General features: G+C 41.1%; 1 protein-coding gene across 1 annotated transcript; it reads left to right on the forward strand.

Moving 5' to 3' along the window:
- Window positions 1-14: 14 nt before the first annotated feature.
- pms1 (PMS1 homolog 1, mismatch repair system component) lies at window positions 15-15,571 on the forward strand. The gene is made up of 13 exons (XM_019270899.2): window positions 15-204; window positions 715-858; window positions 1,041-1,223; window positions 1,349-1,451; window positions 2,373-2,536; window positions 6,722-6,838; window positions 8,868-8,990; window positions 9,112-9,258; window positions 9,404-10,194; window positions 12,650-13,117; window positions 13,255-13,385; window positions 14,956-15,116; window positions 15,203-15,571. Exons 2-13 carry the CDS (start codon window positions 727-729, stop codon window positions 15,401-15,403), a joined length of 2,721 nt encoding a protein of 906 aa, XP_019126444.2. The 5' UTR covers window positions 15-204; window positions 715-726; the 3' UTR covers window positions 15,404-15,571.
- The last annotated feature ends 475 nt before the right edge of the window (window positions 15,572-16,046 follow it).

The following is a 16,046-nucleotide window of genomic DNA, read 5'->3' on the forward strand; positions in this document are numbered from 1 at the left end:
TGTGCGTGCGTGTGTTGTTTATGAACCCGTGTCCAAAGAAGCTCGAGCCAGTTTAAATTTACCGTTAATTACCGTTAATGTCGCGTGTAACGTCGCCACGAGGCTGGGTTTAACTTAACGTTTATCTAACGTTGGGTCAACATTACTGTGAAACGTCTTTAAATGTCGTTAACTGGTTTATTGAGGAGTTCACTGTGACTTCAGGTGAGGTCTTCTCATCAGATTATGGTCTTACTCGTGCTGATCAACCCAGTATTACCAGTAATATCTATCATGAACATTTATTATGTATATTATATGTTATATGTCATTTTTCACGCGTCAGTGAGCATTTGAGAGGTCATGCCACCCGGAACTTCATTGTAAAATTCAAATATTTTTCGCAGGGTTAATGGCGGTAAATCAATAAACATCATTATAAAAAAGCAGAAATTAAGACTTGAAGCTCCGTTTACATCAATATCTCTTGCTCTTGGTGTTTGTGTAAGTTTGGTTAAGTAGCAGCTGGGACTTTTTTTTGGTCGTTTGGATCCATCTCAATTAAAAAAAATAACAGTAATTGATGTGCTGTGTTTAGTAGCTTCTTAATGTATGCAGGAGACATCAATGTGTTTATTCAATGTTTTGATTTTAAGGTTTGTACATTGAAACTGTGCTTCGTGGCAGGTCTTATTCCCAGAGTAGACAAACTAAAACCAAACATTTGCTCATCAGGTGCTTTGAATCATGAAGCAGCTGCCTCCAGACACGGTGCGGCTGCTGTCCAGCTCGCAGGTCATCACCTCTGTGCTGAACGTCGTGAAAGAGCTGATGGAAAACTCCCTCGATGCCGGGGCTTCAAGCGTTGACATCAAACTGGTACAGTGTCTGAATGACAGAGTGTGGATGTATTTATTTTTAAAATGTCATTCATTAGTTAGTGACGGACAATAAGTGTAGGAGGATTTGTCTCAATGGAGCTAAAAACAACATTAGTACACTTTGCAATGAAGTTTGTAATGCCATCATTTTTTCTCTATATATTGAATCTCACCTTGCAGGAGAACTACGGTTTGGACAGGGTCGAAGTGCGTGATAACGGCCATGGAATCAAAGCTGCCGATACTCCTGTGATGGCCGTGAGACATTTCACTTCAAAGATCTGTAGCCACGAGGACCTGGAGCGTCTGGAGACGTACGGCTTCAGAGGAGAGGCACTGGGCTCCGTCTGTGCCGTGGCCGAGGTGAGAAGTGTAGCTATTATAGTCATCTGCATGTTCATCTCACACTCATGAGTACAGTACAGCACAATACAGACCAGTATGTATTTATTCTAGTTCATAAACTGGGATGGTTGGTTTCTCTTCAGGTTGTTGTCACCACAAAGACAGAGGAGGATGAGATCAGCACACAGTACACGCTGAACTCCACGGGGGAGATTGTTTCTCAGAAGCCGTCTCACTTAGGTCAAGGTAAAGCACCAATAATTGAGTTAGCAACAAAATCAAGGACTGTTGTTGTAACCTGGAAATACATTGCCACCTCACTGACAGATTTAGACACCAATTTGCATAATGTTTGGCCCCACCAGCGCTTACTAATTTGTCCATGATTGGGTTTCACGATTCATTTATATCTTTAAAAACAGTAGACGCACCTGTGATGCTGTATGTAAAAATGTCACGAGAGGGAAAGAGATGTAATGTCGTCGAGTGTTGAAGGGTTTTAATTTCAAAAGGCTTATCAGTAAAATATTTGGTCACTGGGCCTGAAAGAGACAAAAGTCTCAGAGTTCTTACGCAGTATGGAAAAGTATGGAGCTTGGTTTTTCATTTTCAGGTCTGGGTGAGGATGGAAAAAAGAAAAGAGTATGGAAAATTATGTTTCCAGACGTTTCAAAGGGTCAGGCACTGAATGTCCTGAATAGCTCCACCGCACAACTCTACTAAATCCGGGCATCCAGACTATGACTAAAACCATTATCTTAAAATAACAAAATAAAAAGCTTTGTCTGAACATTTCTGAGTTATGCAGCGATGTAATTATCAGAAAGGTCAGCAGGCTCTCCTTTATGGATGCGTTCATCATCCTTTCCAGGCTGCAGAGAGTGTGTTTGGTGTTGATTGATTTGTGTGAGCTACAGTACGTAGTTTCAGGCTTCTGGCAATTATTTGGCAACATAATCTGGCATGCATAGCAAGAAGTTAACATTTACTGTATGTTGGATTTTAAAGCCAATAACTGACTATTTTTATTCAGATTGTGAAGACTTTTCGAACACACACATTGAACAATAATAATCACCTTCCACGATGTCCAGGTCTACTCTACCCAAGTCCTTCTGCCTTGTATGTCAAAAGCTGTAGCACACCTCTGCTCTATGTGTTTTACAGGTACAACAGTGAGTGTACTGAAACTTTTCAAGAATCTTCCAGTGAGACGGCAGTACTATTCCTCTACCAAGAAGTGCAAGGAGGAACTGAAGAAAGTGAATGAGCTGCTGATGGCCTACGCCATTATAAAACCTGACTTGAGGCTCACGCTTATTCACAATAAGGTCAGTAACTCCTACACCCTTTTCAGATTTAACCTAGTAAAGACAAATCTGAAGTTATTTACAATCAACAATGATGGCTGATCACAATTTAGGCAAAGTTAACACTACCATGTTTCTACTAGCCAGTCACCAAGCATTCAAAGAACTAGTATTTAATTGAGGTTGTGTGAGCTTGAAAAGCAGCTCTAAAATGTCATTTACTGTGTAAAAAAACATCAAAATGCCCTTATAATTGCCTCAAACTATTCCTGCAGCACCCTGCACATTTTAGCTGTCAATCTGCACAATCAGTGTGTTCAGTAGGGATGTGCGATATATTGTCGTTTACGATATATCATCAAAAATATTCCCCACGGTAAGAATATGTCATCCCACGATAAAAACGATAAATTCCCATCGATAACGTATGCATATGTGCGACACACTCGCAGTCCAACACGCATATTGACCAACATGGTGGAAGGCGGAGCAGATACGCTCGGCAGCGAGGAGCTCTTCCTCACGCTCCGGGCGCCAATCAGACACTCAGATCAGTCAAACCTCCACAGACAGCCTGAAATGATTCTGAAGCAGAGACTATCCAGGTGGATTCACAGACTAAACTCTGATAATCTACCTGTGTTTGTGTTCTCCCTTTGTTTATTTCATGTACACAGCTTCTAAATCTGAGTCTGACTCGCAATTTACGCCGCAAAATATAATGACACGAAGAAGTTTAATTTGATTTGTGTCCGATGATTAGAGAGCGAGAGAGACAGACAACAAAAACAGGGAGCGAGTGTCGGCCTTGATAAAGCTGTCACTAATCACAGAAATAAAAAGTTATTTCCTGAGAGATGGACATCAGAGAAGTGGATTAAGCTTCATGAGAGGTGTGAGAGAGATGTATTAGTCTACATTGATGTGTATGATAATCAAATGAAAAGATTTTGGTGGATTATAGTTTCAGTTTTCTCTGCGACACAACTGAGCCTGTGGGTAAAGGTCACACACGTCAAACATTGCTGTTTTAATGGTGACAAAGTGACTTCAGTCCTCACTCGTACAGTATGTGGTAACCACTAGGTGTCCTCATTAGTCTTCAAATGACTGTCCCAACATCAGCGTCTCCAAATCAGCACATTGTAGATTTACATACAACTGGAGCTTTATTTAGATTTAGAGACAAAAAGGGACGATTGATTTCGCAAAGTTCATTAATCCTCAACATTTTGACACTACTACTGCTACTACATCTATAAATACTTATACTGCTAATGATAATACACGATATTTACAAAGCACTTTCTCAAAAATAATTACCTCCAACGGAATAATGTGTAAACGTGACAATAACAAAGAGCAAGAAACAAAATTAACTGTAGATCAAATACAAATGGTCTGCACAGAGATTAGTCCTGTACAGGAGAAGGTTGAGTAAACTGATTATTTGTTTTCATATGTATTTCTGTTGTGCAGTTTACTTAACCTGTGACTCCGTTTAACTAAATTATATTGAGCAAAATGATGATATTCAATTATTCAATAAGTAAAACACGCAAACAGTAATAACAACAAGACAAATGGAGGGAGGGAAAACGCAAAAAGCCTAGAAAAATCCCACCCTGTCATACCAAATGTCACTCACTTCATTAGGTGAAATACGAGTGTGTGTGTGTTATAAAGCCTCAGTTTACAGCTGTACATTGTGCCTCTCCCTCAAACGTCTGAAAGCCCTGAAACAGAAAGTTACAAGAGGATATCCAGCAGCAGCTCGTCAGGTAAATACTTAATCAAACACCTTCTTGAAGACAGTAATTGTCTCCAGCCTCCCGTTGTTTTGTCAGTGCTAATGCGAGTCAGCGAGTTATGAAATCGTCACGTGTGACGGAAAATATTCATTTGGCTTGTAGAAGCACTTTAGAAACGCACAGACTAAATGTTTTTATTGAGCCAAGTGAGGACAGACTGTTTGTGCAGGTTAATGGAAATCACATACAGCAGCATGTACCTGTAGCCATGAAGTCAGAGGACTCTTTTAATTAGTGTGCATGTGCTGAAGAAAGAAATATCCCAAGATTACCACATTATTCTATTTAGTTGCATTTGAATGCGCATAATTACGTACATGATAACTGTTACAGCAGACCTTTTAACTATTTACAAAAACATCTGATGTAACCTTTAAACTGGGACTGAAGCTGAGCGATGAAACCTTCAAAACATCCAACCTCACCCGATCATCATTTTACATTTATCACGGCCGCAGATTACTTTTATTTATGTTGATCATTTCTTCTATGAATTGTTCAGTGTATACAGCGTCAGAAAGTTGCAAACAATCTCGTTTTCCCACGATGTACGACTCAAAAATCGAAATATTTAACGAACAGTTAACGATGATATAGAGCTGAAGAAATCAGCAAATCCAGTGGAGAGGCTGAAACAAGAGAATGACACTTTGACATGATAATTAATCATATCAAATCCACTAATCAATCAATCAGCTTATTATTTTATTTCTGTATCAGCATTTGTTAAAGACACATGGGGATAAAGTATGTTAGCCTGTAGAACCTCATTATCATGTATGATAATTGTGGCATTGACCTTCAGGTTTGGCCTAAAGCTATTCTGTGAAGTGAGATTTGCTGTTTGTATCCTAAAATATTAATGTAATTTAATTTAAAATAATAGTGTGAGCTTTGAACAACACAGAGCTGTATTTGGAGGAAAGACACAAATTCAATGAACAAAGAGAAAAATCTAAATGTACTCTGAAACTTTACAGTAGACAAGGATGATCTTAAATCTGCAATATATTTTAAACAAATAAAATGCTTGACACGTGGCCAAGTCAGAGTCTTTAATATGTCTGCAGACATGCCTTTGCATCACTACAACCTTGACTCCATAAATAAGATGTCGTTAGTAGTAATTATTTGTAATTATAGTCAAGATTTTCCCTTCCATCGTTAAAAAATATGACACTTTGAGTTTATAGTGTCTGCAGTGACATGAATGTCAATTAGCAAATGGAAACTAAAAATAAATAACTCAATAATTTAGTCTCTTAACGTGTATTCAGGCCACTTTTTTATCACCTGTCCCTTGGGTTGTACAGGGTTGCATAGTTTTGGTGTGCACAATAAAGAAACAAACAGTTATTTTGGATTGTTCCATTACATATGACACATTAAGATTATTCAGGAGTGGAATTATTTAGCAATTAGACATTTCCATCCCTTAACGACCTTTTCCCACCACAGCTAAGCGTAACTGTCAGGTGTTCCAAACACAAATATGCCTGACTGTGAACTCTGATTTGGCTGATTATATTGCTGAACACAGCTGTGTACCTAACCCCAGATTCAGTTTCAGGCTGCAGCCAGTTTGTACACAGAAGTGTAAAGGTGGTGTAGGTGACGGAGGGGCCACACGACCACCATCTAACTTTCATAGAAATCGAGGTTGTCAGGGGAGGGTAGCGGACCCATTTTGTACAATCAGCACTCAGTTGCCCCTATCCTTTATCTCCAACTCTGCTATTCAGGCCTGTGTCGTGTTTCACAGCTTCTTCAAGAACTGTTTACAGGAGTGATCCGTTTACATGTGCCAAATTGCGTATTTAATAGCTGAGACATGCCCTGCAACAGAGCGCATGCTTTTAGAAATCAACACCCAGGAGATATATTCACTGGTGGACACTACAACTACAAGCCCACACACGGGTGTCAACATATTTTTGTAAGATTTTCTGATCTGACATAATCCTAAAATGATATAGACTGAGTATTATGAAGAGTGACTAAATGTCCTTTGAATGTCCCATGAAATCCTCATGAAAACATACAAATCACAGTATAAACTACATGTTTCGGGGCATGTTTTGTTTATTTTCACATCATATCCATAAGTAGTAGTTGCATGTAACACCTTCAGCTTATAGTTGAAATAAAGCCTTTTGAATGTTGAATTACAATAATGTCATAGATTATTTCTTAATCCATGTCTTTTCTCTAGGTTTTGAACATTAAAGCTGAAGTTTCTGTCCATCTCTTGCTGAGTCTCTTGACGAAAACAAAATGTCTGAACTCCAGATATGTTTGCAGCGTCGTGGCCCAGTTACTATCTTGACAGGTGTTTATGCAGTGTGATTCGCCTGATGTGGACTCGTGGAAGTTGACTGGTGTCATATTGTTGCAGGTGGTGGTTTGGCAGAAGGCCAAGGTGGCCGATCACAGAAGCGCCCTCATTGCTACACTGGGGCCCAGCACCGTTGCCAACCTGCTCCCTTGCCACCATCACCAAGAGCAACCAGAGGTTAGTTAAGGGGAAAACTGCCGAGATGAGAGAGAAATGGGGCAATTCTGTATAATCAGGACTTTCAGAGACGATGCGGCCGTTTGTTACAGTTTTCTCGTGACGTTCACAGACCTCTGGTTTCACGGTTAGCTGTTACTTTTTATTGTTTCGCATGGACCGTTGCCCAGCTGGACAAAGTCACCTTTAATCATTGTTCAGAAACGATGCCGCGAATGTGAAGAGACTGCACGGAGCGCATTGCACTCTGATGGATGAGCCACACGGCCGCATACCTGGCACAGCCGTGTATTATGTGTTTACCCCTCCCACCTTGTGCACACACCTTCCATTCTTTGCTCTCATACTGGGGCTCCCATGCCCCTTTGCCCTTTATGATGGAGCCATCATGGCAGTTCATCTACATAAATCACTCACTAATTGTCAACAAGTTCATCCTCATTTTCAGTACAGAATCAAATCAGATTTGGTGACGTGGACTCAGAAACAAGCTTGAAATCATTTGATTTGCATTGGAAATAAACGATAATGATTTAGTTTAACTTGTTTTAGATCGGTCTAATTTGAGCTGTCAGTGTTACATTAAATGCCTGGTTAAGATGGATACTTTTCACAGAGCAAATGAGAGCATGCACGTTATACTTGACCGTGAGCTAATAACCTCATCATGAACGCCTGGTCTGAAGCCAGCAAATGTGGTCAGTTGGTGGTGGGCCAACTATTCCCTTGCCCTTTTCTCTTGAGTTCTTTCCTGATGAAGAGTGAGTGCTTTTTGTTAGCTAAGCTTTGCGGTGCTGATCGTAATTGAATTACTGTCGAGCGGTAACTTTCTGCTTGGTCACGGTAGGTGTCATGTGGCTCGTACCTGCTGCCAGGCTCCCTACTAATCTAGTCTGACAGATATGGAGCAGCCCTTTTCACCCCGTTTCTCTCTCATTTTCCTCTTTGTTGTTGTTATTTTGCTGCTGCACTTTGGTGCCCAGTTATGAGAACAACCTTTCACCTTTTCCTTTGACTCCCTGTAGCAATGAAAGAGAACGTTTCTCCTCTTTGTCCCCAAGACCAAAGCTTAGTGATCAAGGGAGCCAGGTTGACAATTTCAGCGGCGCCTCGCTCGGGGAGAGTCGTAAGAGCTGTTCCTCTGCAGAACAAAATGTGACACTCGTTTTTGGCAGCATGACTACAAATAGCTGCGGCCCTTTGGGGCCAGAGGTGCCATTCGTGCTCTCATAAAGTGACCCTAATGAGCAGAAATAGAGAGAAGCATATGTGCCCCGACCTGAAACAGCAGTTCATTTATTAACTTCATTGGCGCGCGTTGCTGCTAATAATGAGCCTGAGGCCATGTGGAGAAAAAAAAAAAGAAAGAGCATAGCTATCCTGCTTGCAATCTGTAGAACATTAATAGCTTTCCATAATTTCTTACAAGCTTACATTCATAATGGAGTTTTAAGTGTTCAGTTTTGTGTTGAGTCATCAGTTTTAGCTCATGAGAACTGCCTCTGGCGTGACTCCAGACGAAAGGTCATCATGTATGATGCAAATTTTCATAGAAAAATGCCCGACATAGTTCATAGTGGAGCCTGCATGTCGGTGCACACTACACTCAGACGTCTCTACATCTTTCTTGATTCAGCTTCACTCCTCCTCCTCCTCCTCCTCGTCCTCATTATGCCGTGCAGTCTATGTACTGAATGCTGTGGCTGGTGCCTGTTTGCTCGTACACAACCAGAATTAATGGCTTCATTCCCAGCTGCGCAGCTGTCAGTGGAATGGATCACCCGATCATTGAAAATGTAATGATGCTAAAGTTTATGTAATGTCCAGGTAGTACTTAGGTAGTACTACTGTTACACTGCTGAGCGTGTCAGTTTGAAAATGTTAGCACCAGGATGAAGATCTCATTTCACTAACAACCTTCCTGCCAAGTTCACTCATTTCTTACGCCTGTTTTTTATGATGTCTTTCTGGCAAGTTTAATGTCTGACAATTACTTATTAACTTTGTCATCATTTTTTGTTTTATTCAGATCGTTTTAGAGGGCTTTTTTCCGAAGCCTGGAGCAGATTACTCTTCGACAAGCTCATCTAACCCCGACAAAACCTTTATATTTGTCAACAACCGGCCTGTCCACCAAAAAGATGTAATGAAGGTAGGGTTCATTTTAGAAGACTATACAGCAGAGTTCAAACAACAATTACTTTATTTGTATCTAATAACATTCTTTTATTTCCTGTTTGTCTACATGCTGGTTGGATTGTGTGATTCATCAGTTGTTGCGTCAACACTACACTGCTCAGTATCCCGACGACCAGGCCCGAAACCGCTATCCCATCCTCATGCTTAAAGTTACAGTTTCACCTTCCTCTGTCGATGTCAATCTGACACCGGACAAGACCCAGGTTCTTCTTCATGACAAGGTAGCCTCGAAATTCAACCGTAATCCAAAATCTGTAGAATCAAAGCATGTTTGCTCAGACGCAGTCATGATCCAGCCTCGCTCGTAGATAATATTATAAATCAAATCCTGTGTAACGTCAAGATGTTTTTCTGTCTGACATTTAGGAGGCTGTGCTGACCGCAGTAGAGGCATTTCTGGTTTCTCTCTATGGCTATCGGCCTAGTGGTGACCCCACAGCTGAGAAGCAGCTCGGCCATGAGACATCTCCCTCCCCGCCTGGTCCTTTACGGACTGATGCTTCAGGACCGGACAATAAACAGAGTCCCGACGGGGATGATGCTAACCTCCTCAATGAGGCACCTCAGCATGGTGACACAGCAGTCAGTACTGATGCTTCACTGAAGCGTCAGACCTCAAATGGCAGCTCTTCCTCTTCCTCTGTAGCTGAGGACTGGCATGTCAACCGGAACCCAGCCACGTTTGAATCTAGCTTTTCTCTCTATGATGAGCCTAGCTGCACTCAGACAGCAGAAACGGGTTCCCCTGAGAGACTTGAGGACAATGCCGTGACAGGTGCAGACACAAGCAAAGACCAGTTATCAGCCGAGGAGTGGAGCCGGGGGACGGCTTTCACCGACCCTGTATCAGGAGAACCCGTGCAGCCCGTCAAAATCCATCAACCTTCAAAGAACAATCAGTCTGAATCAGATGAGATCAAGAGTCGGAGCAGCTCAGACAAAAAGACGTCCAACGCCATAACAGAGAAGCAGGTCGCTCTGACGGCCTATGACCTGATCAACAACCGAGCCATCAGGGCACCGCTGTCTCCCGCCGCCCTGTTCGAGAAGGAGGCCAGAGCAGAGGTCCTCAGGGAGAAACCCACAGCCAGCCTGCAGGATATCAGCGTTGCCGTTCACGAGAGGTGGAAAAATCTGAGGGAGGAAGACCGTAAGAAGTGAGTTTCCAGACCTTCACCTTTCCAAGCAGTTGTTTCCATTTCTTGTTATTTGCAGGGCAGAGAGAGAGGAGGGGGAAAGTCTGACCTGTCATTCGCATGTGAAAAGCCTGGAAAGTTTTGGAAGTTTTGTTGATATGAGCTGTGTTTCTAATTTCCAGACAACTGTGTCAAATAGGGGTTTGGGTAGATGACTTTTCCCGCAGTACAACAGGTATCACTAATAATAAAATGTCCTCTGTTTCCAAAGTACGCCATCTGTCCAGAGAATTCACGTCTCCCGTTTGTGGCAGATTTTATTGTCTTCATTTCCCATAGCAGTCCATTCATAGTGACACAATGACAATGAGATTTAGGAGACACTGACTGACATATTGATTTCTTCGTCCTGATTTCTAATTAGAAATCCTGACATAAATTTAATATCAAAATGTTCTGTATCTCTTTGTCCATTTAAAATCTCACCTACACTTAATTCACAAGTGGCGCGAGTGGCAAGAACAGGTTTGGTGCAGAACATATGACCAGAGCCAAAGGATTTATATTAATGAAGGTGGGACAGAGATTGAAAAAACAAAACAAACAAACAAAAAATAAAAAGGTGATGATCAGATAAATGTGCATTTTTGGTAGAATAATGCTTCATTCTCCAAAATGAAGACTAAAATCTGAGCATAGAAAACATTAATAAATAGAAAAAAAATAAAATAAAGCACATTGCACAGGCTGTCAGCAACACTTCATCTATTTGTATCAAAACTAACAAATAGGAAGAGCTTGTCATTAATAAAAAAAAAACTTCTAAAATGGTCCACATGCTCACGTACACGTCATCTAGTAGCATCATGGAATAATGAGCACTTCATCTTAATTACTGAAGATTACTGCATACCAATTTAAAGTAATTGCAAAGTTGGAAAATGTGTATCAGCAGCTGTTGAGGCCTTATATAAGGTATGGACGAGTGTATGGAAAAAGACATCTGTTTAGAATCCTGCCGTGCTGTACTGCTACATGAAATAAGATGTGGCGAGGACTTGGCTCCTTTCACCGTCACCGTTAAGTGGCACACCACTTCTAGGAATTGTGCTTACACGAAGTTCACGAAGCAGGTTATTTGAATAATGGGGTCATGAAGTGTAAGCCCTAATTCGTAACATATGAAGATCTATGGAGACATAAGTTGGCAAATGTGTTTGCTGAGGAAAGCAGCCTCTGTACTGTGTGTCTACAACATGTACTCTGCCTGTACCGAGGTACCGTGTGTTCTCAATAGACAATACACAGAAGAAATGAACCATACAACTACGATATCAACAGATCACTGACTCTGTCAGAGGGTTTTCAGATTCATTCATTGAAGTTATCATGATATTTATTTTATGTTTTTATGTTTGTTTTATGCTCTGTGATGAGCCCTCGCTCAAAGTCGGCTGGGATAAGCTCTAATCCCACCGTGACCCTGATGAGGATAAGCGGTTAAGATCTTTACAAAAGGCTTCATAATTCATTGAATAATATCTAAATTTAAAATAGTTTCTGGATAGTTCTTTCACATAATTAAGACTATAGTAAATAGTAAGTAAGTGTAAAAGGTTATATTATTCCTAGAAATAGGGTTTTTATTAATCATCGCATTGACCCTCCGTCTGCTGTCACACAGTTTGGGGTAGTTAAAGACGGTGCACGAACAGCACCACATAGAAGAGATAAGGTTAGAATAACCGTCTGGGAAGATGTTATGTTTGAGGATATCCAACGTACAAAAAGTCTATAGACGAGATGTTAGGATTTGTGGTCAGCCAAAGACTAGGCAGTGAGGGTTAGGCATGGTCTGGGGTTAGGGTTAAGGTACCCTTCTGGGAAGGCGTTAGAATGAGGAATATTCAAGGTCCAAAGGCAGACGTGTGGAAAAGGGTTAGGCATGGAGCCTAAGTGGTTAGATGAGGGTTAAATGAGGGAGCCCCTGGTCCATCTTGTAAATGAATCATCAAGATTTCATGTTAAACTTCCATAAAGCTGGAGGACTGACAAGAAATAAGTCTTAAAAATGGTCAGAATCAAAACAGCAAAGAGCTGATTTTTAGTTCCAAAACCACTGGATCCTACAATTCCCATAATGCAACACAATAACATCTTTCATAAGATCCCCCTGCCTCTATTATGCCAACTGCTGTATAAAAAGCAGGGTTTTGTTACAAATATTAAAGGACCAGTGTTAGGCCCAATCCAGAATAACCCTAATGACATCGTCATCGTTTTATAGGTTGAATAGTTTCCATAACGAGTAAACTGAACTTAATGTGTAAAATCGGTGGAGTGCCCCTTTAATTTAGCCTATTGTTGTTCCACAAATCACAAAATCAGTGCATGCTGGGATGACAGCTTGGATTAAATAACAAAGAGGGGTCGTCACTGCTGTTGTAACTCTAAAAGACTTGGTTGAACTCTGCAGGTATGAGGAGAAGGCAAAGAAACACCGGGAATGCCACGACCAAAGGATCAAGTTAGCCTCTGCTGAAGGCCCCAGAGAGACGAGCATGAGCGCCCAAAGGGGCCAAGCACAGGGCCAGAAACGCAAGGCCCCACTGTCCAACCAGAAGCTGCTGGACCAGCTCTTCTCTGCACAGCCCCAGAAGAAGAATAGGAGCCCTGCACCTAAGCCCTCGCTGCCCCTCCCCTGCAGCCTACCTTCCCTTCGGCTGCAGCTTCAGCGCCTTTCATCCCAGAGCAGCGCAGTGCCACGGGGCCTCCGTCTTGTAAACCGGCTGGCCTCTCAGAGCGCCTGGGTCATTTTATGTGGTCAGAGGCTCATGTTGTTAAACCCATTTCGAGTGGAGGAAGCCTTGCTGTTTAAGAGACTTCTAGAGAATAATATACTTCCAGCAGCGAGTCTGCAGAACCCCATACAGTTAACAGATGGGTAACGTATCAGTCACTGACAGTTGTTGAAACCCATCCAATTTCTTTACATACGTATATTATATTGACAAACTCTGGTTTCTATTCAGACTTATCTGCCTGAAAACACTCAAACATCTCTGTGTCTGTCTTTTATAGAAGTCTAGGGGGAGCTGAATATACTGAAGCTTTGTGCAACATGGAGAAACAAAGCCCTGAGCTAAACGGAAGGACCTTCTTCTCTGATCCCAGGCTCGTGGCTAATGGCTTTAAAATCCAACTTACTCCAGGTACACTGTAAATCTAAATTTCAGATTGTAACGCTGTTGTATGAGGCAGCTTGATATGAGCGAACACATCCTTCTACACATGATGACAAAATAGTCCCTAAACATAGAAAAACAATCAGAAAGAGTCACGCTGTTTAAAGGTCTCATGGATTGTCTAGTTTCATTTCACAAATGTTGGAGCCATTTGCCATCATTAATGTCATAGTTCACTTAGAAATGTCAAACGTACAGCCCCCCGAGTAACTGGATTACAGGCAATTATTTCTGACAGAGTTTCGGATTAGTGTTGGATATTCCCATTCCTTGAACAAATGTGTCCATCACAACAACAACAACAACAACAACAATAAATGATGAAAATAGGTATGATATATATTGTAAAGATGTAAATCATGAGGGGACTGAGATCAAACAACCTGTTTGTAATTTAATCAGTTTAATAATTAGACGACAGCAGCTTTACTTGCACAAGAAAGAGTAAAGTATGGTGACAAGTTAACTTTGAATTAAGCATATATTTCAACAAATATCACACCAAGAAATTAGTCATATTAACCGATAAGCTGGCTAATAATTGATCAACAAACATTTAATTTGTAAAAGTGTTTCGAGCATAGTATATTTACAAAGAGTCCACACTTTGAGCTCAAATATTTTTAGGCCTTAGATTGATCGATTGTTCTGATTATTGTCAGTGGAGTTTAACCGTGTTTATGCTGTAATAAATTAAATGAACTTAAATGATTTAAAAATAAACCAGAATAAGCTCCTTCATCACTATCGTGAAATTATTTCTCTGTTCGCTTGCAAAGGGTATAAAGTGTCCTGCGAGCGTTGGTTGCTTTTGTTGCCGGAATGGTTCACCTCGGTTGACATTGGCTCTCTGCCTGACCGAGTGGTCTCACAGTAGGTTTGCACCCCGGCGTGCAGGTGATGAGAATGGTTGCCCTTTAAGAAATTCGAGGAATTTTCATTTGGCACTGCCAGCCTCGGTGGGTGTGCATGGGACTGAAGGTAGCGGCGTATATGAGATTGTTTCTGTGCTAAATATCTTCTGCTTTTAATAGGATTGTTTTAATGTTCCCTTGTAGTGATTCTGCCGGTTTTATCATTTTAAAGTTACAGAATTGAATATGCTTTTATTACAATAAGGACATTTGTCAGTTCTTGCTTTCTACGTGGATTCTTTATATAACAAATGGACAGTGCAGTCTTACACAGGCAACATAACCAGCACAGAAATCTGTAAGAAACCGTTTCTGCTTCTCTTCTCTTTTCTTTTTTTTTTTTTCATTTTGCATCCAAAGTTGTGTATCAGAAATATAAATTGTGCATGATTTGCAGTATTTCCTCATGAAATGAGAAGCTATCATTCTTCCACTCTACAAGACAACTTCCTTCCAGTCTGCTGGGGCTTCTATTAGTCATTTAACACTCCATTTGGCCCTTTGCTTGTTTGACTTGGTCATGAGTCCAGCCGTAAACCACAATATTTATTTATTATTCTTTCCTGGAGATAGTAGTAGCGTCTGGAGTATATTAATCCTTGTTTTCTGCTTGTCTTGGCCAGGCCTCACGTCAGCCGAGAGACATCTGGAAGTGACAGCAATGGCAGACTACGTGCCTTTCCTTGGTTTGGAGGACCTCAGGGAGATCCTGACTGCAGTTCTTCACAGGAAGGCCAGGGCCGTGCATGAGTGCCGGCCACTTAAAGTCACAAACTACCTACAAGTGAGAGAGATGCTACAAACTGAGATTAAACATTAAAGTAGATTTTTATCTTTATTTAACTAAATATCTGATTTCTGACCTCACAGGGTGAAGCAGTGCGACTTGCCCGTCAGTTGCCTACAAATTTATCCAGGGAAGATGTGGAGGAAACTCTGCTGAGGATGGAACAGCAGCTTGGTGAGAACAGCCGGACCTGTATCCATGGACAACCATTTTTCCAACACCTATCTGACATCCCTTCTACAGACCAGGAAGCTAAAGCTCTGCTGAAGCCTTCAGAGCTGTAAGAAAGTAGTAGACACCTTTAATGAAATACCACAGCAGCAGTTCAATATCTGTCTCATCAGCTGTCTCATCTTAATACAGATGATTATTCTCAATGTAAATGACTTATTTGTATTCTCATCTGACTTTGGTACAAAGAAAACACAAAAATAAATATTTTTTTTCACATATTGTGCTTTGATCAAACTCATTTAGTACATATGTACCTAACAAATATGTAAAATCTTTACTGCGGTACATACACAGTGCTGAAATATAATATTTTCGAGTTCGATGTACTTGTACTTTACTTGAATAGTTCCACTTTATACACTAAATACTGAAAATTCTCTTAATTCTTGTACCTCATCCATTTTTTTGTTTAGAGGCGTGTGGTTCTCACAGGACAGTGACACCACAAATATATGATCTTGTAGACCATGAGGCATTGCTGTAGATTAAACCAACCAACAATGAGGCCCTGATAGCTCACCTCGTAGAGCGTGTGCCCTGTGTATCAAGGCTAAACATTGTTACCGCAGCCACCTGCATTAGATTCCAGCCTCCCATTTCTCTAGCTATCGCTACCCAATATAGCAGAAAATGCAACCCAACAGTACACACCGACCAGCCACTTCATCGGGTACACTTGTACAATCCAATGTG

This window comes from Larimichthys crocea, chromosome I, assembly GCF_000972845.2.
Source record: "Larimichthys crocea isolate SSNF chromosome I, L_crocea_2.0, whole genome shotgun sequence".
Taxonomy (NCBI): Eukaryota; Metazoa; Chordata; class Actinopteri; family Sciaenidae; genus Larimichthys; species Larimichthys crocea.

Coding starts and splice junctions, on each gene's coding strand:
- pms1 (XM_019270899.2), top strand. CDS start 727: ATGAAGCAGCTGCCTCCAGACACGGTGCGGCTGCTGTCCAGCTCGCAG. Junction 859..1,040: donor CAAGCGTTGACATCAAACTG/GTACAGTGTCTG, acceptor CTCACCTTGCAG/GAGAACTACGGTTTGGACAG. Junction 8,991..9,111: donor ACCAAAAAGATGTAATGAAG/GTAGGGTTCATT, acceptor GTGATTCATCAG/TTGTTGCGTCAACACTACAC.